The sequence below is a fragment of the Micropterus salmoides genome, unplaced genomic scaffold, assembly GCF_014851395.1.
Source record: "Micropterus salmoides isolate LMB-PRFRI ecotype aquatic unplaced genomic scaffold, ASM1485139v1 Ms_hic_scaffold_10, whole genome shotgun sequence".
Lineage (NCBI taxonomy): Eukaryota > Metazoa > Chordata > Actinopteri > Centrarchiformes > Centrarchidae > Micropterus > Micropterus salmoides.
The window spans coordinates 18,053,387-18,080,600 of record NW_024040041.1 but is presented as its reverse complement, the minus strand read 5'-3'; the positions used below and the strand labels follow the sequence as shown (position 1 = coordinate 18,080,600).

The following is a 27,214-nucleotide window of genomic DNA, read 5'->3' as shown; positions in this document are numbered from 1 at the left end:
GAACCAGCAAATGTTTGGCATGTTTGCATGTCTTAACCTATTCACTAATTATCAAAATTGTTGTTGATAAAAGTCAATTCACTTATTGATTAATTGATAAATCGTTTCAGAATTCTTTCTTTTGCCTCCTCTGCTCCTCAAAGCCATGTAGTTGTTTCCGCTGTGAGCCTCACAACTGTCGGTGTGTGTGAGTGTTAATCCCCTTTGTTGGTAGAGTGAAATGGGACAGTCCCTTGACTAAACATTAACCAAACAGTCTATATTGAGAGGCTTTCATTCCATCGGTTGATGAGGTGGAGTGAGGCTGCGTGTCAGGCTGTGTGTGTGTGTTTGTCTCAGGTGTAGCTAGAAAAGGGGCTTGTGCTATTTTGGGCACACAGGAAGCGTAGGGAGCATGCACAGACACAAAGTTGGAGATTTCCCTGTGGGGTGCTTGCAAAATGTGTTTTGAAGAAGAGTGACATTTAAATGGGAAATATTGGCTGCAGGGTGGGTTAAACTGACTGGATGCACGTTCTGCAGCCACGTTTAGCGTATTTCCCATTTGGTCAGTTTAAACCCACTGTACACTAACAGAGGACTAAATCAACAAAGTCAGGCCGGACCTGGATGAACCCATCCAAAACTGATCTACTGAACAAACACCAGCAGCATGCTGACAACACCACACCCTTAACTGTCACATGACAGATGTTTCTGTGTTTGTTTTACTGCAGCAAAACCACGCAAAGAAACAAACAGATCGCCATGGGGAGGAAGAAGTTCAACATGGACCCGAAAAAGGTCAGGCCTCTACCTTTAAACTGATCAGTAACACTGTTGCAGCTGAATTACAATTCTATGATCTGATTGAAAATTTCTCAGAGCCATCCATCAGTTAAAACAGACCAAAATATGTAATTGAAGTGCAAGTATGCGCTTTCCTTTTTTTTGAACAGGGGATCCAGTTTCTTTTGGAGAACGATCTTCTCCAGAACACCCCAGAGGACATTGCACAGTTTCTCTACAAAGGCGAGGGGCTCAACAAAACAGTCATCGGGGACTACTTAGGGGAACGGTGAGTTTTCCTTCTGTTTTTCTTCCACTTTTCTTTTTCCTCTCCCTATCTCTTTGTCAGATCTGCACTGCATGCACTCAGACGAGGGCATAAAGCCCCAGGAAATTGGTAGTCTGGATTTATGGAGCAAAGCAGTGACGGGAGGCCGTGCTAGTAAAATAACTGAGCAGACATGTGGTTCTTATCGAAGGGAAATCAATGGTAATGGGACTGTCAAAACAACAGGGATTTCAGCCGACACAGTGGCTTTCTGTTCTGATCTGCTGTGACTGTGGCTGCAGAATTTTACTGTCTACCTTGACCCCCGAAATGTATGAATTTGTCACTGCAGTGCTTTTTTCCAAAATGAATCCCAGATTAACTATGTAGTGTCAGTTTCTTCTGTTTCTGTTTGAAGAGTGTAAATGGTTAAACATGTGTGACAAATCCTCTGCTCCTCCAGGGATGATTTTAATATCAAGGTCCTCCAGGCCTTTGTCGAGCTTCATGAGTTTGCAGACCTCAACCTCGTGCAAGCCTTAAGGTGAGTTAACGGCATGGGTGTAATCCCACAAGAACTAGTGAGGAGATTAAATATGATCCAAGTTAAATTTGTTTTAACCGTTTAACGGACTTTGGCTATTGCGAGGCATCCAAGTCAGTTCACTTTTTCAGACACTTCTGTATTATTAAGCATTGAATATTTTGAGCTTTCATAAGAGTTTTCCAGTCGTAATTTTGATTTAGATGTTTATGTGAACTCTATTTACAAATCGGAAATGGGTAGTTATGGGTAAGTATATGACACGAACATGGCACTGTTCATCATGAAACTGTTTTGTTCTGAGTCTCTTGTTCAAGAGTCAGTAAAGAGAGTTCTCGTTGCCAAATTACTCAGATCGGTGACTCTCTTTATTATTGTTTGTGTTTTTCTAAAACCAAAAACCTTCTCAGCGAGGCTGTCTTAATTTATTCCATAGGTTCTGTCCTTTCTTAATAATAATGTAAAAAGGGGTTTGTAATTTACAGTGAACATCCTCCATATGCTATTCTTTACATTTCCATCAATATATCATGATCTGCCATCTCTGTTCCTGCTTTTGTAGGCAGTTTCTGTGGAGCTTCAGACTTCCTGGCGAAGCCCAGAAGATTGATCGTATGATGGAGGCATTTGCCTCCAGGTACTGCCAATGCAATCCTGGCGTCTTCCAGTCCACAGGTAGCCCACATGCACACACACCACATGCACAAATACAGTGCAGAAGATATATGAGTCAGACACAGCCAGACAGTCCAGGACAGATAACATGGGCCAGCCAGACCACCTCAGCTTCAGATCAATGCTTCTTACTGTCTGTCTTCCCCCACACACAGACAGCTGGGCCTGTTTGGGCTGTATAAATCTTTAGAATTTGGCCACAACACTGTAGATTTTCCTAAAACACTGGAGAAAATAACTACTACTTTCTAACTGCATAAATATAGAATTTGATGGAGGTTTATGTAATTGTTCCCAGATATTTTGAGCTTGACCAGGCTGACAGTCTTCTCAGTTTTCCACAATAGTTAGCAGCTTGCTCACTAATCGCAGTGTAATCACTATTTGTGTCTCCAGCAGTGATAATGAAATTGATCACGGGTCAATAGTGGTCATTAGTGCAGTCTTGGCCCGTTGCACATCGCCTGCTGCTCCTGTGTTAACCGAGCGAGTGTGGAGGAGGACACAGGTGACAGCTCAGGTTGTGAATATTGATGTGGTGCAGTGGTGACACACCCAGACAAAGTTATTGGTCATCTCTCAGGACCGGTGCGCTCAGAGTCATAAATTTACAGTGCAGGGGCTGTTGACTTGGGGTGGTTGGTGTGTGGATGGATGAGGTGGAGGATGGTTAGCAGGAGTTATGATGTGGAGTCACAAGAGCAGTGGATCACGGATTTGTATGTGTGTGTTCATGACTGCGGGGAAACAATTCACTGCTGAATGGCCTTGGAGGGCGCCATGAGTGTGTGTCTGTGTGTGTGTGTGTGTGTGTGACCCAGAATATGGGCCTCTTTGTTGATTAAACTCTCCTTTTATTACACAGAGTCCTAAAATTTGCTGGTGGGAAAATCTGTTGATGGATAGCTGGCTGTCTATTTAATCACAAACCATTTGTGTTGTCCTCCCAATACCATTATAATAACTGATGGATATATCTCCCACTGTGCAGCCCATTGCCTCTTTGGAAATCAGCTAAAGTTTTGGTTCAAGAAAATGTTGGAAATTTTGTTTTAGGTTTTGGATTTTCTTTTAAATGTGGTAAATAGAAACTAGTAAATTATCCTTATAAAGTTATATACAGATGTTCTTTTCTGTGTTCCCGGGGACCATAGTGGTGGACCGAGCTCCCAGACAATGTCAGGACAGCAGAGTCGGTCACCAGTTTCCGCAAGAGACTCAAGACTCACTTGTTTAGAGTTATCCCTGGACAACTCTGCATATCGGACAAATGTACTTTGTGTACCCCTTTAGACTAGAGTCTGCCATATTCCCTAAATGTAAAAGGTCAGCTGTTTTAATATTTTCCACCAGTGGGGAGTTTCCAGGCTCTTGAAACATCGGGGGCTTAGTCCAGCCCGGAAATCTTGTTTTTCTGCAGTAATTTATTGAGGAAAATTCTTTATTTTTGTAAAAGGAAAAACAAAAATGAGGTGACAATTCAGAATATAAAAATAAAGTCTTAACATGATGAAGTAAGGCTCTCTGTATGCTGTCAGATATGTTCCTCCTGTAGAACTTTTCTCATTTTATTTCATCTCTGCTGAGTCAACACACATGTAGGCACGACCTCTTTACATGTGCATGTGGCACCTTTTCAACTCAATGATAAATTAATTAATTTTAATTCAGTTATAAACTTAATAGCTTCTGTGTTTTCTGCTCAGGTTCAAAACTTTCTGCACATTCTAAATCTCTCCCACATATTTGTCTTCTGACATTTGCAGAAAAATAATTTGAGACAAAAGTGTAATATTACGAGAATAAAATCGCAATCTCATGAGAATGAACTCATAATATTTTTACAAAATCTACCTGCCTTTCTGCTGTGCATTACCCTGCGATATTGCTCTGCTGATATGTTAGTAGGCTACCCCTTTTAGACTCTATGACAGACACAGAGCCCCTCTGGGACTGTACTGGATGAGACGAGCGCACTGATCTTCATCAGAGGTGCAAAACCGAAACTGAAAACAGTTGCGATCGGGCAGAAATCTTACCAAAAGTCCACACAAATATTAGCTCTGGTAAAGTGCAGCCCAGCCGCTTCAGATGGAAACTGGAGCAGAGAGACAGACCAGAGGTGTCTCTGATCGAGGAGGACAGAGACAGTAATGAGAGCGACAGGTGTCTGTGTCGTGGTCAGGTGTGTCATGTTATTCTCTTGCTACTTTGCAGCAGACTGTTAACCGTTTGTATAGCAAAATACATTGACTAGAAGCTGACCGACGACATTTATATCTAAATGTTTTGATTACAATTTTGCTGAAGACAAGTCAGTAGTTAATGACAAGCCCTGAAACTGTGAGCAATGCGCGCTCTCTCCCTCTCTTTTCTCCTGCTCACTCTAAATGCAGGCACGCTGAGTAACGGTGGGGAGTCATGTTACGTTAACTTCAAACTAAATGTAGCAATATTATTGCCAGTAACCTCCACTCCACATAATTAATACAGAAAATAATTTTGATGTTGTTGTTGTTTAGTTACAGTCAAAACATCCGGGGGCGTTAGCCACGGAAAAATGACCTGGTGACGCCGATGTTTTCCACACTACTCCATAAACCCCAAGCAAGAGAACGTGTTCTTACACACACACAGAGACATGGGCTTGTGCTGTATTTTATGTTTCTCAGTGACACTCTTTAATTACCTCCACAGACACCTGCTATGTCCTATCGTTTGCCATCATTATGCTGAACACAAGCCTACACAATCCCAACGTCAGAGACAAGCCCCCCGTGGAGCGCTTCATTTCCATGAACAGAGGGATCAATGAGGGGGGAGACCTCCCAGAGGAGCTACTCAGGGTGAAAACTTTTTTTAGTTTGTAATGTTTGAAAAATGCATCCAGTGTAATGTGTATTAGAGTCATTATGTCAGCTAAACATATGGGAATATTACTTACTATTACTTACTAATCTTTGAAAGTGTAAATAGATACCTTGTTTTGAGTCAGCACGCAAAGAGAAAACAGACTTGAATTTCTCCACCACAAAGCACAGTCATGCTTCACAAATTGAGATGTCTGCAGCTCCGCAGAGTGAGATCTTCTGCTGATATCGATGCTGATGACTTTCCATGATCTCTCAAAGAAAAAAACATAAAACAAGTTGATCTACTGTCAACTGACGCCTGGACCAAAGTGCCCTTGGCTTCATTTTAGTATAAAAACACTCTTCCAGCTCACAGTCATTGGGATATGAATGATTGTCTCTCACTCTCTGACTGTTAATGTGAACAAATGCTTTTCCATAATGTTCCCTCTTTTTGTCCCCCCCCCGTGCAGAATCTATACGACAGCATCAAGAGCGAACCCTTTAAGATCCCAGAGGATGATGGGAATGACTTGACGCACACCTTCTTCAACCCAGACAGGGAGGGCTGGCTGCTTAAATTAGGTTAGTGCACATCCCCCTACTGAGGAAATGCACGACATCCTGGATGACTTTATTTGCTTCTCCCTCTTTTTCTCTCTACAACCGTGGCTTTATACTCAAAGCCGAGTGCCAAGTTGAGGACAGAGTGTGCAACAGATTAAGTAATGTTAATGTGTGGAACATACCCTGAAAGATGCAATTCATTCCTATGACTGTGGCTCTTTACAGCACCCATATTTTAATGTATTAATCATATGTACATCGTTATCAAACATCAGAAAGGTTCACAATAAAGGTTAAAGTAAAATTAAGTTTTACTTCCTACCTGCCGTCGTTTTGCTAGTGATATTTGTGAGTGTAACAGTAACTGAGCAGAGTAAACAGTCAGACGTGAACCTTGAGAGTGACGTTTTCAGTATTTTATTGTAACGACGGTAGTGATTAAAGAAGATTTATTCAAGAGGAGCTGGGGCCCACTCATCACCCACAACCCTGAGAATAATACTCATCAAGAAAACATGGATACATACTGCACATTTCATTTTCACTTCACTGCATCACACTAGGCTAGGAGAAAACCATGTCGACACATGGTCGGAAGTTTGCATTCTCAAGGCACAATCAGTTCTTGTTAAAAAATATTTTATGTGTGAGAAATGGTGCAGGCATGTTCTTTGTGTGTGTGCGCATTGTTCACACATCTGGACCCAGACTTGTGAAAATCATCTTAATGTAGTTTGGAAGGAACACGCACTGTAATTATTTGTTCAATGTGTGCGTGTGTGTGCCAGGGACTGAATGGGGTTGTATGCTTCCCCAGTGAGGTAATACAGTATTTTGGTCTCACTCTGTTTTGCCATTTGTTCCTGTTTGTGTACATATGTTTTCGATTTGCTCCCTCGCTCTGCAGTTCACACTACATTTACGACATTTCCTCCTGCAGCTCCGGCAGTCTTTATGCACGTACACAGCATCTCATCACCTTTCGTTTAAGTCCCGTTTTCAACACTTTCAATTGTTGTTAGACGTTGATTTATTATTGAGCATAAAACCGTTTAAGAGCCTGGATATTGTTTGTCAAAGGTTAAAGGGCAAACTCACTGCTGGTGATCAGGTTTATTACTGTGTTTACACACACACACACACACACACACCTGGCTGTGACCTGCACATTCCTCTAACTCATGGTAACGTCTCTGTAGTCTCATCAAACTAGAGGGTACCAATGCAAATAGCCCGACTGCGGCTCACAGATCTAACATGATTACATTCTAGTACGGTTCCTCCCTGGAGCCATTTCCCGCACCAGTTCTCGCTATAATATTTCTAATTTAACTCTCTAAAAATAAACCCTGGAGGATGTAAAGGAAAATTAGCAAATCTCTCCCTACGCAGAGCGGAAATTTGGCCACGCTAATTCAATAGCCAGAGTCTATTGAGATGTAAGGAAACCCGGAGCTCTTTTAATCATGTGTGGCCCATGTAGGCTCATGTGAGACACCATGAAACAGGAAATGCTACAGTCCAAAAGTGTTGTGACCGTGAGGGATGGTTAGTGTTGTGAGGAACTGATCAGTAATGTTGGGTCAAAGCACACACACACACAAACACGTTCATGTTTTGTGCAAGTGTGTGTAAAGTCAGGTTTGCATTTGAATGTGCGTTTCTCACAGTGGTGGTATGTAACAAAGTACATGTACTCAAATGATGTACTAAGTACAAATTAGAGAGACTTGTACTTGAACCTTTTCTTTTCATGCCACCTTCTAGTTCTGCTCCACTATAATTGAGAGAGAAATACAGTCCACTACATTTATTTGATATTTTTGCATACAAAACACATGAAGAACTTATAAAACATGCTGTTTAGTTATAAATAAAACCACCCAAGAGTACATACAAATACAGGTGATTTAATTGACTGATTAATTAACTGACAGAAAATGTTGATAATCTAAGTCATTATTTTACCAAAGATGCCAAACATTTCATGGTTCCAACTTCTCAAATGTGAAGGTTTGCTGCTTTGCCCTTTTATTATTTCATTTCTTGTAATAATATTGAATTTTGTGCTGTTGGTTGGACAGTTATTAAGGTAATTGTGACAGTATTTTCAGACTTTTAAAAACCAAACAGTCAATCGATTAACAGAGAGAATAATCAGCAGATTAGTCAACAATAAAGATAATCATTAGCTGCAGTCTGATACAAAATAGTTAAAAATGAGCTCCACCATAACAAACGTACATGCTTTTACATTAATCTAATGATATAATATGCAATAATCTAATGATCACATGGAATATTTGTCTGTATTGAGTACTTTGACATTACTTTAAGTACATTTCCCTGATTATACTTACATATTTTTACTTATGTAACGTTTTCAATGCAAGTGGGGTTTTCCTCCAACACTTTGCTGTGCAATCACAGGCTGAATTCTGCTTTAAACCAACATGTTGGATATTTGTGCTCGCTCTCTGTCTTTGCTTTTGGATGTAGTTTGCACAAGTTGACACGTGAGGTGGTGCACTTGCTCTGGGGTTTGTGTGTGTGTTAGGTTTTCTTTTTTTGCTTAAATGTCTGCGTCTACATGTGTGTTCCTTCAGGGGTGCTTTAGGTGTCACTTTAGGTTCATATCAAGAGCTGCTTGCTCCCCTCTCCTGAGAGCCAATGAGGTTTTATCCCGTTGCCTTTAAAAATGAATAGGCAGAGTCAGTAATAATTTAGCAGTTGCGCGAGTCATCACTTAACTAAGCTTGGAGGTATAGGAGAGATAGTGGTGGTTGATTTGTAATCACATGCTCGGCTTGCTCCAGTTTTCCTCAAACTTGGCTTGCCTGCATATTTCAGGAAGTCAAAGTGAATTTTCTCTTTTTCACGTGTCCACACGTAACCACAGTGGACGCAATACTGCTTTAACCTGAAGCACTTAGTTTACAACAACACCTGGGAGAGGTGCAGATCTTTCCTTTCAGATCAGACAAATTAACCTTTTGAATTTTCAGTGGCATGTACTGCATTTTATGTATGTTAAGTATTAATGTATGTGTCTAATTGTCACATGGCATGATCATGTGGTTGATGACAAACAGCCTTTCTTGAATTCTTGAAATTGAATTACAAAAGTGAACTAATGAACAAAATCCATGGTGCCTAAATTATGATTTTTAACAGTAAGAGTTTTGAGTTTGCTGATAAATATTCATACAGTACTACTTTATAATATCTATAAAATGTTTAAGTATAAATGAATAAGAAAACGGAGTGGATGTGGGTTGGCTTCATTATTGAGTGTCACATCCCTGCTCTTTTTCCTGACGGGTCTTTGTGTCACTTCCTGTCTACTGTTCCTATTCCTGTCAGGGGGCCGAGTGAAAACCTGGAAGAGGAGGTGGTTCATCCTGACAGACAACTGCCTCTACTACTTCGAATACACAACAGTGAGTGTCATACTGTGATCTTTTGTTCAGTAAAGTGCCTTTTTTGCAAGCATGTATATTGCTGACTTGAGGAATATACACATACTGAAATGTGTGTGATTTCCAGTTGGGTGGACATTTAGGAATTTGGGGGTGCCATAACAAATTCTGGGATTATATGAAGAACACATTTTGGAGTTTGAAGGTGATATTTGGAAGCAGATCTTAAATATGTAACAGCGTGAATGGTGTTGTGTACTTCTAGCACTGATACAAATATTGTTTATGATTTACATTTTTTTAACTTCTTACAAATGAGAAGTTACAAACAAATTCAGTGCATGGGTTGGTACAGGGGTTATGCTGCTACAGCCTAACTTGGTTTGGTATGACCAGTAACATCTGGTGACTAATGTTAGCAAATTTTCTCTAATTGCACTTCAGTTATCAAACTGAGCTAACTCAGTTTGATAACTTGTTCTCCAGGTACACTGTGCTAATCTTAGCTGTGAAGACTCTCAGTCATCCAGGTCATAGTTGTACAAGGTAAAGAGTAAAGGAGCAAAGAGGCAAAACACTAGATGCTAGAAGGCGCTTCCGCCATTTTGGCCTGAAAATGCCAATGGGAAAACAACAGAGAACCTACAGAGACTCTGCCCCAAAAAAAGTATTCATATACATTCATAGTCATTTCAAATAAGAGGAACTGCATGAAATGTCATGTTGTAACAAGAAATACAAATGTAATGTTTGTAATCTGAACTGAAAATACTGGGTACCTGCGGGGTACAGTGCTGGTAAACAGAGCTGAACAGTTGATAATAAACAATGACATCCTGCGGCACCTATCAAGTAATCACGGTGTTTGTTTCTCAATTTTGATGTGTCACCAACAAAATATTATACTAATGGACAAAGTGCAATAAAAACAAATGATTTTGTCCTGCCTTCAGAAGGCCAGCCACACTCCAGGGATTTTGCTGCTAGTAAGGGGCAGGCTGGAGTATAAAACAAACGTACCTTTCTCAATTAATACATCATTTAAAACAATAATGTAATAATGTCACAAAAGGCTTGGGTCAGCCCTGTGTGGCAATGAAGAGTGTTCATTCATCTGTCACTTTTTGTAAGAACAAGTTTATGTTCGCCGTTGGAGATTTTTATCAGTGCTTGTGTCCCTGCTAGCTGCTGCATCAGCACTGTCCTCTTTCTACCCTGGTATTATCCTTCAGGACACTATCATTATGTCCCGTCCTCTGGTCTGACAGCTCCACACACACGCATTATCTGCTCTGTTAAAAAAAAGGGGGGGGCAAGGTTGATTTCCATGCTGGCACAGAGGATTTATCCTTTCTTCCCTACCTCACTCTTCTCTTCTTCATTTTATAGGATTCTTGAACACTTCTTTTTTGCCTCTTTGCTACTTTTCTGATCTATATTATTTCTTTTTTGCTTGCTTCTTACTTCGTCATCCCTCTCCCGCTCTCCCTCTCTTTGTAATTACTTGGTTGTTTTTCTCCCTCCTTCTCATCCGCCTCTCCTTTAGGACAAAGAGCCTCGTGGGATCATCCCGCTTGAGAATCTCAGCATCAGGGAGGTGGAGGAGCCCAGGAAACCTGTGAGTGTTTCCTCGTTAGAGACCTCACCCTTAAATTATCTGTGAAGTTTCTTTTCTCCTCTGTTACTGTGTTTATTGGATAATTGTTAATTATAAGAATTTTTTTTTTTTTGATGAGTGTGCAGTCAAGTCTAATTTTCTCACAGTCGTAGCAAATTATTGATGCCCTGCTCTTTGTCTGTTCTCCAGAACTGTTTTGAGCTCTATAACCCCAATCACAAAGGCCAGGTGATTAAAGCCTGCAAGACGGAGGCAGATGGGCGTGTGGTTGAGGGCAACCATGTGGTGTACAGGATATCGGCGCCCACACCGGAAGAGAAAGAGGAGTGGATAAAATCTATCAAGTAAGACTCCTCACAAATACACAATTAAATCAAAGGTGAGGTTTATTCATTTCAAGTCTCCATGTGCAGTCTGGAAACCTCACAGTGATGACATGAAGTTACTGAGTTTGGCGACATAAAAAAACTATTCAAACTATTGTATGAATTAAATAAACAAGATATAATGTTTTAATTAGTGAGCTTGAAAGGTGCTGATAGGTGGGTTGTGTTGCCTTTGGACAGAGGCTAGCTGTTTCTCTCTGTTTCAGTCTTTAGGCTAAGCCAGAGACATATATTTAACAGACAGACATGAGAGTGGTATCAATCTTCTCACTCAACTCTCGCAAAAAGGACATTTCCCAGAATGTCAAACTATTGTTTTAATATAGTACATGGACCAGCTCCCAACATTTCCCTTGTTTATATATTTATTCACTGATCTCCTTGCAATCTAGTGAGTATTCAGATTTTAAAATTTGGGTATGTAATGTCACAGAAAACAAATATGACAATTGTGGAGAAATGTGTCACTGAGACTTTGAAGAGCTCAAATGAGCTCTATTATTGTCAGACAGACTCACAACTAGGTGTGAATGAAAACCAAGAGGGTACTATTTAAAATAATACCAAACATAGTCCAGTAAAATAATAAAGGAATAGTTAGCTATAACTTAGCACAAAGACTGGAAACGGAGGGGAAACAGCCTGGTTCTGTCCCAGAGTAACACATTTGCACTCCAGCATCTCTAAGGCTCACTAATTCACAAGTTCTATCTGTATATCTATAAGTGTGAAACTGACTTGTTGAGTTTTAGAGGTGCTGTTAGGTGGATTTTGTTACCTTTAATCAGAGCTAGGCTAGCTGTTTCCCCCGTTTCTAGTCTTTGTGTTAAGTTAAGCTAAATGGCATCTGGCTGTAAATGTAGCTTGGTGGTATCACTCTTTTCATCTCACTCTTAAGTTAGGTAAGAAAGCCAAAAAATGGTATTTCCCCTTTAATAAATAATTTTGGTAATTTTGGTATTTTTGATGCGCACAATTTCCCCTAAGAAATACGTTGCAGCCACTGTAGCTGGTTCACGGCTGCCAGCTGAAGCCATCTTCTGCCCGGAATCAAAAACTTTTTGTACCCATTATACTTTAAATGAAGTCTAAATGAGAATATTTACAAGAACAGTGCTGATGTAGAAGAAACCCACGAAATATACTCATATGTTGTTTAAAAACTAGCTAAATCTGTACTGAGTATGTCATTACAGTATTTTATTTAGACAGAAGTGTGGTTTATTTCTGTGAGACACCATACATAGGCAACTGTAGCTCTCTGTAATAATAACCTTGCTGTCTGTGACCTAAATGTTGCTCTGTAATCGCCTGCATAGAAGATGGTGCAATGTCAAAGAGAGTTGGCTCAGCAGAACAGAATGTTATATACTGTAATATAGTGCAATCCCCCCCTCCCCCTCTATCCATACTCTCAAAGAGTACTGGGGGAATGATAGGGGATTAGTCACTTCTTAAAGCAACCCAGGGGTGAGCCAGCAAACCTGTCCAGGAGAGGCAGCTCCAAACTGGGCTGACGCATTTGCAGCCATGGAACCTAACCAGCCATTGCTTAACTAGAGGGGTCCAAGAGGACTTGGGGTCTGGGGAGATAAAAAGGCTTTTTATGGAAATGATTCTTTCCCCCCTCTTTTAAAGTAGAGATGATCACATCTTGAGTCTCAAACACACTGACCCAGATGATGTTGGGCCAACTGGGTCAGCGGAGAAATCGGGCTCTCATAAATTAATGCAATGTGTTGATAAAAGAAGAGAGTGTGTGTCTTAATGATTTAGAATTCCCATTCCATCAAATATATTAGGTTTTTACATATTTTTAAGGACAGAAATTGAGGAAATGTTATGTCGTATTAGGCATGGCAGCCTTGCTTGGATTTGCTCACTCTACAATGGAGGTTTTGTTTCATGAAATTAGGTTGCGCTAAATGACAATGAGCAGTATGAAAGATCGGGATAGTCATCATATACACTGACTCTTTCTTCAGCGTGTGGCGTTGTAAAGGGAATCAGAGATACCCGCAGTGGGGGGTTGATCCTCTTCTTGCTTTGTGCTGGTGCTAACAGGATTGAGCAGCCGTGAAACTGGGCTCCTCAGTGGAGCCCAAATGGCTTCCTCACTCTCTCATTCTCATTGTGCGCTGCCTTTCCATCGCTCTAAAAAGGGGAGCAGGAGAACGCAGAACAGTCAGTAATCTTAAGTATCATTGTTGGCTCTCCTTCAGACCTATAAACCTGCAGAATAGCAGGAGGGAGAGTGTTTGTGTGTTTTACTACGAGCTTGGCAGAGTTCTGGAGGAGGTTCCAGCAAACTGGAGTACCAAGAAAAAACTTGGCGGGGAGGGGGTTCCTCTTCAGAAACCATGGAAACCAAACTAGGTCACTGCACAAACTTTGTTCTTTTTTTGATCTAGTTATGGCAGGGGTTTGTATAAATGTGCCTACATTTCCATATCAAAGATGCTCGAGACCCTCCTCTCATGTGGCCTTATTATTTATTTCATTGCTGTCCTTTGATTGGCTTCCTCTCCAGGGCCAGCATTAGCAGAGATCCCTTCTACGACATGCTGGCCACCAGGAAGAGACGTATCGCCAACAAGAAGTGAAGAAGGACAATCTTCTTAACCTCCACCGCATCCATCTTTCTCTCCTTCAGTTCATAAACAAATCACACACCACAGAAATGACTGTCAACAACAGATAAGACTTTGCCCCCGAAGACAACCCTCAGTTAATCCCCCGGACTATCTGCAAGTCGTGTGCACTTGCTGGGGAGACATCACACACTGCTGAGGGGACAGCACAGCTCCAGGAAGCTATGGACTTGATTCTTGCATGGAGCAGTACATAAACAACCAACCAGCCAGTTAGTTTCTCCTCCATCTCATACACACCCCCTACTCCCCCTCTCATGGTCATAACATGTTTCTAGGTCTCCCTAAAGCACAACTGCCATGTTTCAGGTGCACATGCATGCATGTGGGTTATTATAAACCAATAGGTTTGTGTTTGTTTGTGTGTGTGTGTGTGTATGCAGCAGTGTGCATGCTATCAATGCACACAGCATCTACAGTATGGGTGCATCAGTCATACAAGCGTTCCCTCCACTGTGCTTTAAGAAAAAGTTGTAATTCAAAATCAGAGTTCAGATGTTTGGTCAATTACACAGGGCACGTTTGGAGGAAGGAGTGTGGGAAGAGAAGAAACATTTGGGAGTTGGTGGGTAGACTAGTGCAGTATAGCCTCACCTGGACCATATCAACATCTTACTCTGGTGCTGAATTCTTCTCTACAGGTGCCATGCTCAGAGTGACCTCAGAAAACAGTGCTGGCTTACATTTAGGTTCCTAACAAAGCATTACAGTCTTGAGTCAGCTGGGCTGATTTCATTTATACATACGGAGCAGAGAATTTTGAAATGTGCATACTTTTTTATTTTAGTTAAGTAGAAAAGGAGCTTTTGCCGTAGTTTGAGATAAAGCTTGCTTTTTGTATTTAAAGTTGTAATCCTTAAGATTTCAGTCCTGTTTTGATTTGGCGACACCCGTGTTTAATGGTGGTAACAGCAAGTGCAGTTAAAACTACAGCAGACAATCACTAAGCAGCCACTTTGTCAGAAATGCAGCAGAAGAGCAACTGGCGTATCAGTTTACAGTGCAGCCAAACAAAGTCGTAACAAAGAAGCCAGTCAGAAATGATTGCATGATGTGATTTCATGCTGCATACAGCAATAGTAGTTCACACAACATCAGGCCAGAGTAAAGTTAGTTACCTTGCTGAGGAGTTGGAGGTGTGCAGCTTTTAATGTGGCTGCACCTTCTTGTTCAATTTCTCTCTTGTAAAAATTTTAAACCCTTTGTGCGTGTGAAGGCAATTTTAAATCAGGGGAATGGCGGACCAATGAAAACTAATGTAATTGGCTATTGCAGATTAAATGCTGACCATAATTAGTATAAAAAATGGTGTTTTCAAAATCTTAAGGATTTCAACATTTAAAAAAAGCACTTTGAGAAAGTCTTTTCATTTTACTGGGTAGGTTTTATTTATGGCTGTGCAATGGCCCAATAGGGTACCAGTCTGATTAAGCTTTTTTCCCCCAATGTCTATGAAGGTCCATGTACTGTTGTGATCCTGTTTGCATTTGGTTTGTAATCATAAAGATCCTTGCTTGCTTTTTATGTTCCTCTTTAAAAGTATATATATATATATATATATAAGTAGTATAACCCGCTATCGTTTTGTATTTATTTTCATTTGTGAAATGCTTTAATACTACCTGTAAATTGTTAAACAATATATGCTTAAGTTATGTATGTGTGTGTGTGTGTGTGTGTGTATGTGTGTATGTATGTATGTATGTATGTATATATGTATGTATATATGTATGTGTATGTATGTGTGTATATGTATATATATATATATATATATATATATATATATATAATGTTTAGGTTTCTGGTCTCTTTGTTGTAGTATGCACACTCTGTAACAAGTTTAAGCCTACAAGCAGAAGTTTGGGGTCTTCTTTACAAAAGCCTTAAACATAATCATAAGAAAAACATAATGACGATGATGAAGAGAATGTTGGACAATAACTGTGACGATGCTGTGAAAAAGCCATGACTGATGAGAGAGAAAGATGGTCGCATTTATGATGATGATGATAAAGATTATAGTGAAAATGATGTTTGATGTTAATGATGATGATTATAGTAAAGTAATATCAGTGATGATGATGATAATATCATTGATGATGATGTCAAAAACTATAAACACCAGTAGTTTTCTATGTGATTGTAAAATATAATGAAAGCCTTGTGGTCAGGGCAGAATATTATGTTCTACCGCCCTGTGTGGGCTTATAGTTACATTAACTTTTATATTCTCTGTAAAAGCTATCGGTCACGTTGTACATTACGTGTATCTATATAAAGTATTCATAAAGCAGATGTAAGGTGTATTTATTATTGATGTTGGTCTTGACCCCCACATATTTGCATAGGTAATGAGCTGTCACTGATATATACAGATACTTCTCCTGAGGTGTCTTGTCAAACTCTCTGGATGTAAATCATGTCAACCTCCATCATGCAGAGCTCTGGTGTTTAATTCAACCTGGTCGAATATGTAGTAAATTAACAGGAAAGGCAAAGAAAAACACAAACCCTGAGAGAAATCTGTGTGGAAAGATGTGAAGCAGGATGAGTGGGGAGAGAGCGACCTCTACTGTTTTTTGACAGAAGTCATAGAGTCAATAATAATGACAATAATAAATATAAGAAGATATGCAAATGTGAATACAAGCCACATAAATGTACTGATTATGAAGGTTTGATGTCATCCCAGTAAAGGCAGCCTTGTTGTATTACAGTTTTTCTCAACTACTTTCCTCAGTTACATTTTATATCTTGTGTAGAGATCTTCTAAAAGCAGTTGAGTGGATCTGTCAATACAATTTGAGACAACTGGTCAGAAATGTTTTGCATATGAGGATTTACACAATGAACATTTCCCAAACCTGTGGTGGAACAAGTATTGAGTCATTATCATTTTACTTAAGTAATACACCCACTACAAGTAAAAATCCTGTATTCAAAACCTTACTTAAGTAAAAGTATTATCAGCAAAATGCACTTCAAGTATCAAAAGTAAAAGTACTCGTTATGTAGGTGATCCAAGGGAGTATAAATATTATTAATATTTAGTTTAAGAAGTAGGACAGTTTTCTTACCTCATTTAGGAACTTATTCATCCAGTTAGAAGATGGAGATGGTTTTCACTGGAAAGAAAGGGTATGTAAAATAGTAATCTAATTAGTAACTAAAGCTGTCATACAAATGTAGTGGAGTAAAAAGTACCTCAAATTTGTACTTAAGTACAGTACTTGAGTAAATGTAGGTTACTTGGTTATATTCCAGCACTGTGATGTGTGACATGTCTGAAATCAGACCCACCACTGTAATCCATTTGACCACCTGGATCATCTGAACATTTATACACATTTATACTAATAAACCCTGAGTGCTTCATACTATCAAGAAACACAGTAAAACAAAGTGGGACCTGGTATCCATAAAAAACACTGCCTCCCAGTGGATAAATGTAGAATCATTGTGTTGGGAGCAAAAAAAACTACAGGCTGTTATGTTTGTTAGCAGACATTTATTTTAAAGATAAATTCTCCTCAGCGTAGCTACATCAAGACCGACACTCAGAATAACAGCACTTAATATGCAGCATCATCTTCACATCAACTCTTACAATAATATCATATAATGTGCAACAACTGTACATGTTATATAAAATCTATATAAAATAAACACGTATGGTCTCAGATGGTTTTAGTCTGGAAAAGTCCTCATATGATTACATCTGGAAATTAACATTTTCATCATGTATTATTGTTGTAACCATCATAGGGGGATTCTCTTCTTGCCTACAGATTCAGCATCTCTACATGGATACAAAGCAACAAGCAAACCCAACAACACATCAGCAGGATTGACAGGAGATCTTGATCCTGTTTCCTTCCAGGACCTGCTCTGCTGTCTGATAGTTTTAATAGTGGTGATGGATCATTCTTTCTTCTGGGCTTTACTCTGTGGTGGTTTGCTTTGGGAGAAAGATTTGGGTTTGCCCAATGTGGGAGGTTAGGTTGTTTTTTTTGCAGTGTGACCTGATACATCTGTACTGCCACAGTTAAGTGCTAGAAGGACCTAAGGCATGAGGAACATTTATTTATTCATCACAAAATGAGGAAGCCAAGATATTGAGAAAAAAAGAAACAGCTATGAGGCACTCAAGGGTAAAATGCACAGATACAATTAAACTAAAATACAGAACCTTCCCCCCCTTTCAGATTAAGTTCAAAATGGAATTAATTTTATATTTTGAAGACATCTGCAGAAAGAATAACACCACGACTAGGTATTGTTTGTTTTTGCTAAAAAGCTGTAGACTTTGCCTTCACCTAGAAAAAAACAGGTTCTGCTACGACAATAAATCTCCAATAAGCATCTGTGACCCGATAAAATGCCAAAAGCGGCTCAGAAGGACCTATTTCCAAAGTCCTTAGGCCACAGTCACAGCTGCACATATTTTTCTCCCCGAAAAACATCAGACTCACAGTTAAATATCTTTTTCTTGAAGGAAAACTGTCCTCATTGGGCCTTGTGTGTTGTGCCCTGTGTGATTCTTCAGTGACTCTTTAGTCACCTTTACTTGGTCTCTGCTGTGATGGACAACCCCTTCACCTCAGCAGGGTGAAGAGGAGACCTGATCATAGTCGGGGCATTTGAGGAGAGCGGGGTAGCTGGCGCTCATCTGCAGCGAAGCTTCACTCGAGATGTCGGAGGGACTTCGCCCACGCGACCAGGCCTCTGGGTGGAGGAACTGGCCCGAGTGGTCAGAGCAGTTGCTGAGGCGAGGGCGGTAGAAACTGGGGTGACGAGGCTGGTAGATCTCCTCTGCTGTGTAGCGCTTCATGAACAGGTACACGGACATGACGCCTGCACTCTGCAGTGTGTAGAGCGACACATTAGATTGAAATAAAGTCAATGAAACTTAGCTCATGTGTGCTATCATAAAGAAACACTGCAATTTACAATATAATGCATTTAAACATAGCATCACAAATTCAATCCCCCTTTCTAGAAGTCTAAATACATTTCCAGAGCAGAAAACTGTCATTAAAACAGTTCTAAACTGATCATTTTTGCTAGTTTGCGATTTGGACCCCAAAGTTATGTGAATATCTCTAGCTGGTAGATTGGTCTTCACACCAGGATTTGCGTTGAAAGGTATTGATTTTACTAACAATTACACTGATATTAACAATGTGTGTTGGCCATTAATTTAATGCAGTGTTGCAGTTCCCTTCTGTGACCACTGGAGGGCAGTGAACACATGTGATTTATCATACACTCAGGTCAACCTGTGGCAAAAATATGTATATATATATATTTTTTTCGGTAAAAACTTAAAAATGAAATCAAAAGAGACAGTAGTTTTTCTAATACTCACACCAAATATATCTTGAAGGTTGACAAAACAGAGAGTAGGTATCCCCTTTATTAGGTACACCTGCAAAACCTAATCCAGTCCAATGCATCAGCCCTGCCATAACATCTATATTTACAAAGCTCAGTTTTTGGTAACATTGTTGGAAATGTGTAAATTAAATGAAACCACTAACTATAATGTCAATGCTAAAATTCCAAAATGAAATGTCAAAAACCCTGAATATTTAGGCAACATAAAAAGTAAACTTCATGGAAGAACAGTTATACTGATTGCATTATACTATACAGGTGTACCTAATAAAATGGGCATTCACCTCTCTGTTCCTGCTACAGTAAAAGTCCAGGGCATTAGCCCATTTTTGGGATGCAGTGTAAACTAAACAATGGTTATGGTCTGTGTGGATATTTTTTTTAAATGTCAAAATTTGATATTTTATCATTTTACTGTTTAGCTGCATGCTACGTGTCTGTCCTTTAACATTTCGGGACAATGGTGCACACATCGTGTTCTCCCTGTTGACTGAAATATTTTGTGCCATAATCACTGCCTGTCACATGTCATTTGTATCTATGGGCAGCTGCTCACCTCAGTGAGCAGGAAGGAGATGGCAGCGAAGGCAAAGGACCAGCCGTACTTATAGGTGAAATAGGCCTCACTGCTTTTAGTCCTGTTCAGCATTTCATCATTTATACTGGAGATGTACAGCACCAGGCCCACCACCAGAGCCAGACCTGAGAGAGACAAATACATTAATATTAAATTCAGTATTGGACGAAAAGAAGAGAGGACAGGAACATGGCAAGAGGTACGAGAGGAAAGAAGATCCGTGTACCCGAGAGGATGAAGAAGATTCCAGAGACAAACGCCAGGATGGTGCGGTGAGGACGAACGTGCCCGATGTTGTTGAGGACGAAGCCAATGAACATGAAGAAGAGGCTGACCAAAGGGAAAGGAGTGGCTGAGCGGATCATCTCTGCAGAGAAGAGAACTGCTGTTTAAACCCCGAAACATCCAACAGACGTTTGTGTAAATCTGAGTGTAAAAACTAATGCAGGAAATACTTAAAGACACTTTAAGCATGTAAGCATTGTTTTGTTGATCTACCCCAATTATACAGCAGCCTTTTTCATTTGTCATGTTTGATAGAAAAGTGTCTTTATAGAGGTTAAACCACTAGCCTATATAATGGTTCTTTTGGGAGGAACCAGGAACAGTAAGTATTGAAACAAAGATAACTGGAGTACAGTATTAGAGCTTATTACACTTATCCACTTCAGTGGATGTATCCTTCGGTAACACTTAAGCTGAAGGGCTTGTGAGGTGAATTGTCTGTGAAAAAGCACTATTCTGGAGAGGAGCAGCCAAATGATGACTCAGACTCATCTGTCTGGCTGCCTTCAGATCATGCATGGATTAGGGAGCACAATACAAGTTTTTGCCATAAAAAATATCCCTTGCAGTTTATGTGAAAACCCTCAAGGAGGCAGATTGAGTTATTAAGCCTGAAGAAGCTGCTGTTTGGACGTTGGAGCTGTTACTCACTGAGCACATTTACTGTGGACTCTGATGTCAACTGGACATTCATGGGCATGATATATGCGATGGTAAAGCAGCGGCCGGACTCACCACCTGGAGAGGAAAGAGAAAAAAAAAATGTTGAGATAAAGTTTGGTGAAGAAGAGAGATGAGGTGACATGAAAAAAAAAAGACAAGGAATTAGGAAGTGAGAGTTTTCCAGCATAAACTTTCAAATGCATAGACAAACCAGGCAAGAAAATGGCAACGTTTACTGTATCGTTGTTCAAAACAGGCAAACAAGAAGACAACAAAAAGCTCAAACTCTTTTTCAGGGACTGGCAGACTTTCAGTACGGCAAAAGTGTTTGCAGTTAAACTGACAATAAACATAATTCACTGTTTGTGATCAGGATCAACATACCAAAGCCAGAATCCAGTGAGACAAGTCATGTCAACAAAGGACACATAAATAAACTGTTTTATTTACTGTACATTAAAGGAATAGTTCAGCATTTTTGGAAATTTGCTTTCTTGCATGAGCAAATTAATACCACTCTCATGTCTGTATATGCTAAATATAAAGCTACAGCCAGCAGACTGTTAGCGTAGCTTAGCATAAAGACTGCAAACAGGGGGAAACTGCTAGCCTGGCTCTGTCTGAAGGTGACAGAACAGAAGCTGCCTCTAGGGCTCCTTAATGTTATATCTCATTTGTTGTGTAAAAACGACAATTTCTTGCCTGTGACCAATGTCCCTGAGTCTCCGCTGGCTGCCTGGCAACATAACCCTTGTAAAATGACATTTTTACCCCCAAAAAATCTGGGCTCCCGTATTTGTGCATGTGAGCCAACACATACATCATGCATCTTATGTACATAATAGATTTGACTAAATAAGGTGTTTCTTTATTTTAACACACACTTGATGTAAAATGGTTTTCCAGTATTTTAAATGGACATATTCAGTATGGATTTAAAACCTTGATGCTCCTTTTTCCTTAAATTTGTCATCAGCTTTTCTTTCAAACAGAAGTGTGAGTTACATCACATCCTGCAAAGACAGCTATACAGTCATTATTATCACTTCAGCATCACACACACCCTCTCTCTCTCTCTCACACACACACACACACACACACACACACACACACACACACACACACACACACACACAGTCACACACAGAGACCAGCTGGAATTACCCACCAGCTAATTCTGCGGCACGACGAGATGACAGCTGTCTCTGAGGATTGTAGGCGCAAATTTTTGTGTGTGCATTTAATCGTGTTGCAGGGCCGATTGTACACTGATTGCACCTCGTTTTATAACTTGTGATTGATACAGGGAAGAAACACAAGCACACTTTCTATCTTTTTGTTGCTCTCTCTCTCACTCTGCCTCGTGTAGTCCACACTTACTCAAAACCTCACACACAGAGTGAATGTCATTCTGTGTCAAAGCTGACGCGTGGTCGATATGTCAGTGTGACAGGAACAGCCCCCTGCAGCTGCCGCCACATTTAGCTGCCACACAGTACAAACGAAAGTCTCTGAATATGGTCATTCCACTCTAAAATCTAATGCCATTGCATGTGTCTGTGCCACAGTCTCAATTTACACAATTCAGTGTTAAATTTCAAGAGCACAGAGAAAGTGATCCCAAATCATGGACTGTTATGGAACCACAGAGTCATTACTAACCAGCCAGGAAGCAGACCCTCCAGAGGCCAGAGTGCAGCGAAGTCTTGATGTCAGTGCTCTGGTTCAGAGGCATAATGACGCCCTCCTCCAGGTACAGCCAGTAGTCGGTGCTGACTGCCACTCCCAGCAGCCCCAGGCTACTGATTGCAAAGACACTGCTCAGCAATGTCAGTGCTTTCCTGCTGCAGGCGCTCATTGTGACAGCGGGGGAGGGGGGAGCTTCCAGCAAGTGGTGGTTCCAATTAAAAAAAGTCCAAAAAGCAATCTGGAGGAGGAAGAGGAAGATAAGGTAATTTAAAGGAAGTTGGTGTTCTTAATCAAATAAATAAATAGATGCATAGAATATAAATGTTATTTCATTTTGCTTCTTTTTTACGATAATAGAGTTTACTGCAGGTCATTTTTATTTAATTACAGACTTTTTTATTTAACAATGTCAGGAGTGTCAGATACGTGTTTGGCTGTTGCTTTGGTCTGAATGAATCAAAAATCAGTCACATAACTAGCTCTATCGTGTTTGTCTTGATTGACAAAGATTGTGGTTAAAAGTGGAATTATGAAATAAATCTGTTGTGAAATAACGACTCTGGAACAACCTGCAGTAACATTTCATAAAAATAATAAGAGTTTTAAAGGACTAGTTAAACATTTTGGCGAGAATTAGATGAGAAGATTTATTTCACTTTACATTTTGTGTCTGGTTAATGTAGCTTAGCATAAAGACTGGAAACGAGGGGGAAACAGCCAGCCTGGCTGTGTGCAAAGGTAAGAATACCTGCTTACCAGCACTTCTAAAGCTCACAAATTACACTTTATATCTTTTTAGGTTAATCTGTACATAAAAAGTGAGCGTTAGATCTGTTGGTGGATGGATTTTGTGACCCTTGGACAGAGCTAGCTGTTTCTCCCTGTTTCCAGTCTTTATGCTAAGCTAGGCTAACTGTCTACTGGCTGTAGCTTTATATTTAGCGTACAGACATGAGAGTGGTATAAATCTTTGCATCTAACTCTCGGCAAAAAAATGGACATTAGCATTTCTCTACTTTGTAAGAAGATTATTTCTTTCAGGTCTTTTACACTTTGGGTCACCATGCAGTAGTTACGGGCTGTTTGTGTCTTTAGCAACCCTCACTTAGCCAGTGTTTACTGGCTCATATGGATATCTCTTGATAAAAAAAAGAAACAAACAAAAAATGTACGTTTACAGCGTAATATGCCTGTAATAAAATAAATCAGAGAGACATTTCCGCACTGGATTTTACTAAGAATCTGTCACCTTGTCCATCCTTGGCTCTACCTATTTTGACCATTAATGAGCGATGTTCAACTCCTCAGATTACTGTTCTCTCAGGGTTGGTTCGCTGGAGTGTTTTACAACTTACTGGGTTTGGATTAAGGAATCTTGAACGGTCTTGGAAATGTGTGTCTATGTGTGTGTCTGTGTGTGTGTGTGTGTGTCTGTGTGTGTGTGTGTGTGTGTGTGTGTGTGTGTGTGTGTGTGCGAGTGCGAGTGGTCAGGTGCTTCACGTTGTGAGCTCGACTGAGGAAAAAAGGGGAAAAGGATGGGAAGAAGGTGGGTGAGAGGATAATAGACAGACCTGTAGACAGAGAGGATGAGGAACAATGTTTGCTTCATTTCTTGTATTCCTGTCCACATGATATTTCTGAGTCTTTGATAAAGCTGGAGAGATTTAGGAAGTCAGATCCATTCGTCATGATGAGCAGTTTTGAAATGTCAGGGCAGCTGGAGGAATCGATAGTTATATATTATAATATTGTTTGGTTGAAGTGCAGGTAAATCTAATCTAAATCAATCCTGTTATTTTTTGACTTTCCACATAAACTTTTTGTAGTATATATACATATATATATATTTTTTAACCCATCCATCCTCTCCAACATTAAAGTTTTACAGTCAAAATGAATTCTAATATCTGTACAAAAACCTGACAAAAAAAAAAGAATAGAAGAAGAATGAAGTGCGAGCTATTAATAAACTAGTCTGAGAGATATTAAATGTGTTGCAGCCTAATGTGAATACAAACATTACTTGAAATCCAAAACTGGATCTCGAAAATTTACAGCAATGAATCAGAGCAGAATCCCTCAAAAACAGCCCACGATAAGGTTGGACAAAGTAGGACATCATCCACAGTGACAGGGTGATGATTTAGATCCTATTCAGGACACGTGTGAACGATCTATAAACAGTGTTGGATGGAGGAACCAGCTCCAGGACATACTGTCAGAGAGAATTTGAATGGTTGTGACAAATAATTTGGACACTAGTTTTAGTTATGTTACTTGTTAACTAACCAGCCTTAAAATTATGTATCTACATTTTCCCCATGCACACGGGTAAGTCTTTCTCTGTTGTCCTTTGAACAAGCAGAAAAGAGACTCTGTCAGAAACTGTTTGACAAACAAATCTGCTCGTCCACCAGCAAGGTCACCTATCTCACTTTGAAGAGGCCTAACAGCTTTGGTTTCCTATTCAGTTCCTTCCCTGTCACTCCCTATCAGCAGTATTATTTTTTCAATTTTTACCTTTTTTTATTAGAGAGAGACAGTAGAGAGCTGGCTGGACTCGACTCAAGGACGTTGCGATTATATGGTCAGAGTCTTAAATCTCTAGGCCACCAGGATGCTCTTCAGCAGTATTCTTTAGAGTAAAAAATAAAGCAATGCCCTCAAGAAATTCACCTAATTTTTTCCACAGTTAAGAAAGGGTCAGATGGGAGAATTAAAATATTGATGATTTAATTTAATCCTGGAAATGTTAAAATGTGTGCAGAGGGGTGCACCTCTCTTTAAAATAGCCATCAAATGATTATTATAATTATACTATGTACAAACTGAGCTATAACATGGTTATAGCAGTCATGAGGATAGAGCCCCATCACATCCACATCAGCTCTCCTCACCATCTGCGTGCCAATACATTGATTCTGTATAAAATATATGGCCAACTTTCAATATGAAGTAAATGGATCAATACAAAACCAAAAAAACAACAACTCACACTTCACTTATCAGACAGGAAGGGCTCCAAATTAGTTTCATAATCAAACATAATTTCCAACATCATACATTTGTATGGTGACCTTCTCACAACCTTCTTGCAAATGATAGATTAGAGTTACTTGTGAATGACATTAAAATCTAAAAGTATAGTTTTTATGATATAAAATAATAATAATTCTCCTATAGAGACTTACAGGGTACCTACTGTAGCTGTAGTTCTGTGTATACAACTGCGAGCAGTAACCCAGTGAACTCATAATAAACATCATAGGCTACTTATCATTGAACATGCCAAACACATTGGACTAGCTAAGTTAATTAGAAGCGGGAGTTTTAAAACGTATTTAAAATAAACACTTAAAATCAACACTTAATTTTGAAATAATAACTAAATCACATACTGTTTGCTGTGGTCTGCACAGTCTCCGCACGGTGTTTCCTGCCCTTAGAGAGAAAGATTGTGCTGAAAGTTGTCAATTTAAACCTCCTGCTGGCAGGGTGAAGGACTGTCTGTTGTGACGACTTGAAAGAAAATTTTGCGGCTCTCCGTCGATTAGGTCACAAATTCCTGCAGAAAACTGTAAAGTGAAGCAGCGGGAAGATGATGGAAGATGTTAGGACCGAGACAGCGAGTCAGACAGACGCCTGGTCCTGCTGCACGAGCTGATCTCAGCCGATGAATGCAAATACGGAGAGAGAGAGAGAGAGAGAGAGAGAGAGTATGTGCGCGCGCGCACGCGCGCGCGTGTGATTTCAGGACCATGGACAACTCCACTCCAGCTCTGGCAGAAAGTGAGACAGCTGCCTGTTGAGGTGACGTGTTTCAAGTACGCATGAAAAAGAAAGAACAAGAACTACCTGTAGGTCATAGATAGAAACTCAACACTTGAACTGTCCAAATAGAGGTATTTTATTTATTTATTTATATGTTATGATATAATGCAAAATTTCCGACAGGAACATAAAGATGCACTATCTGTCCAAGCACAGAGATGCTCATAAGAGGGCATCTTCAGAGGGTCAGTGTTCAAGAGTGCTAAAGATGTGAGAGTCTTCTAATAAGAAACAGGCTACTTTATATCCTGTGGGGTGTAAACAATGTAACTAATGGCTTTATTAAATGTTAATAAATCCTTTATTAATGCTTTATATTAGAGCCCGAACTATATGGGATTTTTAAGTCCAATACCGATTTCGATATATTTGAGGATTTTAAAATCCGATAGCCAAATATTCTTTTTTCCCTTTATTTTAAGAAAGGCATAACATAAACAAAGATTATACCAAACATTAGTTATGTTGAGACCATACCAAGATACCATGACAAAATTATTTGAACAAAAGTACAGCAAAATACATTAAAGTTTTGATAAATAAGAGTCAGAAATATATAAAACAACAGAAACATTTTTAAAATATCTGATTTGTAATAAATTATAGAGTACTACTACTAATGAACATTAATTAGATAGTGTATGTATTGAGGGGCTAGTGAAACACAAACTATAAAAAATACCTATATAGTACTAATACTACTATTAATAATAATACCTTATATCATCTCTGGTGTCATTGCTATCATAATAATGATAAACAGGGTTCTGTTAATTCTATCCAATGCTACAGAAACCATTTCCTAACCACCATCTATGATACAGTGACCCAGAGGAAACATGAATTAATCTAATACTACATGACTGTCTACAACCAGGACCTGCAACTGTGTGTTAGATACTTGTTTACTCACAAGTCCCCTCTGGTTTATTCATTTCACTACAGTTTAATCCTCATTAATTCTAGCTTCCTCCACTTATAAACATGACATTAGCTTTGTGGCTAATTTACCAACAGGTATCTT

At 39.6% G+C, this 27,214-nt stretch overlaps 2 protein-coding genes across 3 annotated transcripts in view; one reads left to right on the top strand and one right to left on the bottom strand.

Annotated features, from left to right (window-relative positions):
- The window catches only part of cyth3b (cytohesin 3b), a 42,661-nt gene extending 26,618 nt beyond the window's left edge, over positions 1-16,043 (top strand). For both annotated transcript variants that reach the window (XM_038700168.1, XM_038700163.1), the window contains exons 4-13: positions 717-783; positions 939-1,057; positions 1,500-1,580; positions 2,143-2,255; positions 4,953-5,101; positions 5,581-5,692; positions 9,038-9,114; positions 10,640-10,711; positions 10,901-11,055; positions 13,628-16,043. In XM_038700168.1, the coding sequence (XP_038556096.1) occupies positions 717-783; positions 939-1,057; positions 1,500-1,580; positions 2,143-2,255; positions 4,953-5,101; positions 5,581-5,692; positions 9,038-9,114; positions 10,640-10,711; positions 10,901-11,055; positions 13,628-13,700 (1,018 nt within the window). In that variant the 3' untranslated portion in view covers positions 13,701-16,043. The remainder of the gene's footprint in view (positions 1-716; positions 784-938; positions 1,058-1,499; positions 1,581-2,142; positions 2,256-4,952; positions 5,102-5,580; positions 5,693-9,037; positions 9,115-10,639; positions 10,712-10,900; positions 11,056-13,627) is intronic.
- Positions 16,044-17,236: 1,193 nt separating this feature from the next.
- Positions 17,237-26,023, bottom strand: cacng5b (calcium channel, voltage-dependent, gamma subunit 5b). Its single transcript, XM_038700157.1, has 6 exons — positions 25,758-26,023; positions 22,333-22,597; positions 20,659-20,745; positions 19,949-20,089; positions 19,702-19,847; positions 17,237-18,609 (listed from the first exon to the last, which is right to left on the bottom strand). The coding sequence occupies exons 2-6, from the start codon at positions 22,526-22,528 to the stop codon at positions 18,349-18,351; spliced, it is 831 nt and encodes a 276-aa protein (XP_038556085.1). The 5' UTR covers positions 22,529-22,597; positions 25,758-26,023; the 3' UTR covers positions 17,237-18,348.
- Positions 26,024-27,214: the final 1,191 nt, after the last annotated feature.

What these genes read in the sequence shown, in the direction of transcription:
- cacng5b (XM_038700157.1), bottom strand. Translation starts at nt 22,528, where the DNA reads ATGAGCGCCTGCAGCAGGAAAGCACTGACATTGCTGAGCAGTGTCTTT. An exon ending in GAGGGTCTGCTTCCTGGCTG is followed by an intron (nt 20,746 to 22,332) that starts GTTAGTAATGAC and finishes TTTCCTCTCCAG; the next exon opens with GTGGTGAGTCCGGCCGCTGC. An exon ending in GTCCACAGTAAATGTGCTCA is followed by an intron (nt 20,090 to 20,658) that starts GTGAGTAACAGC and finishes TCTTCTCTGCAG; the next exon opens with AGATGATCCGCTCAGCCACT.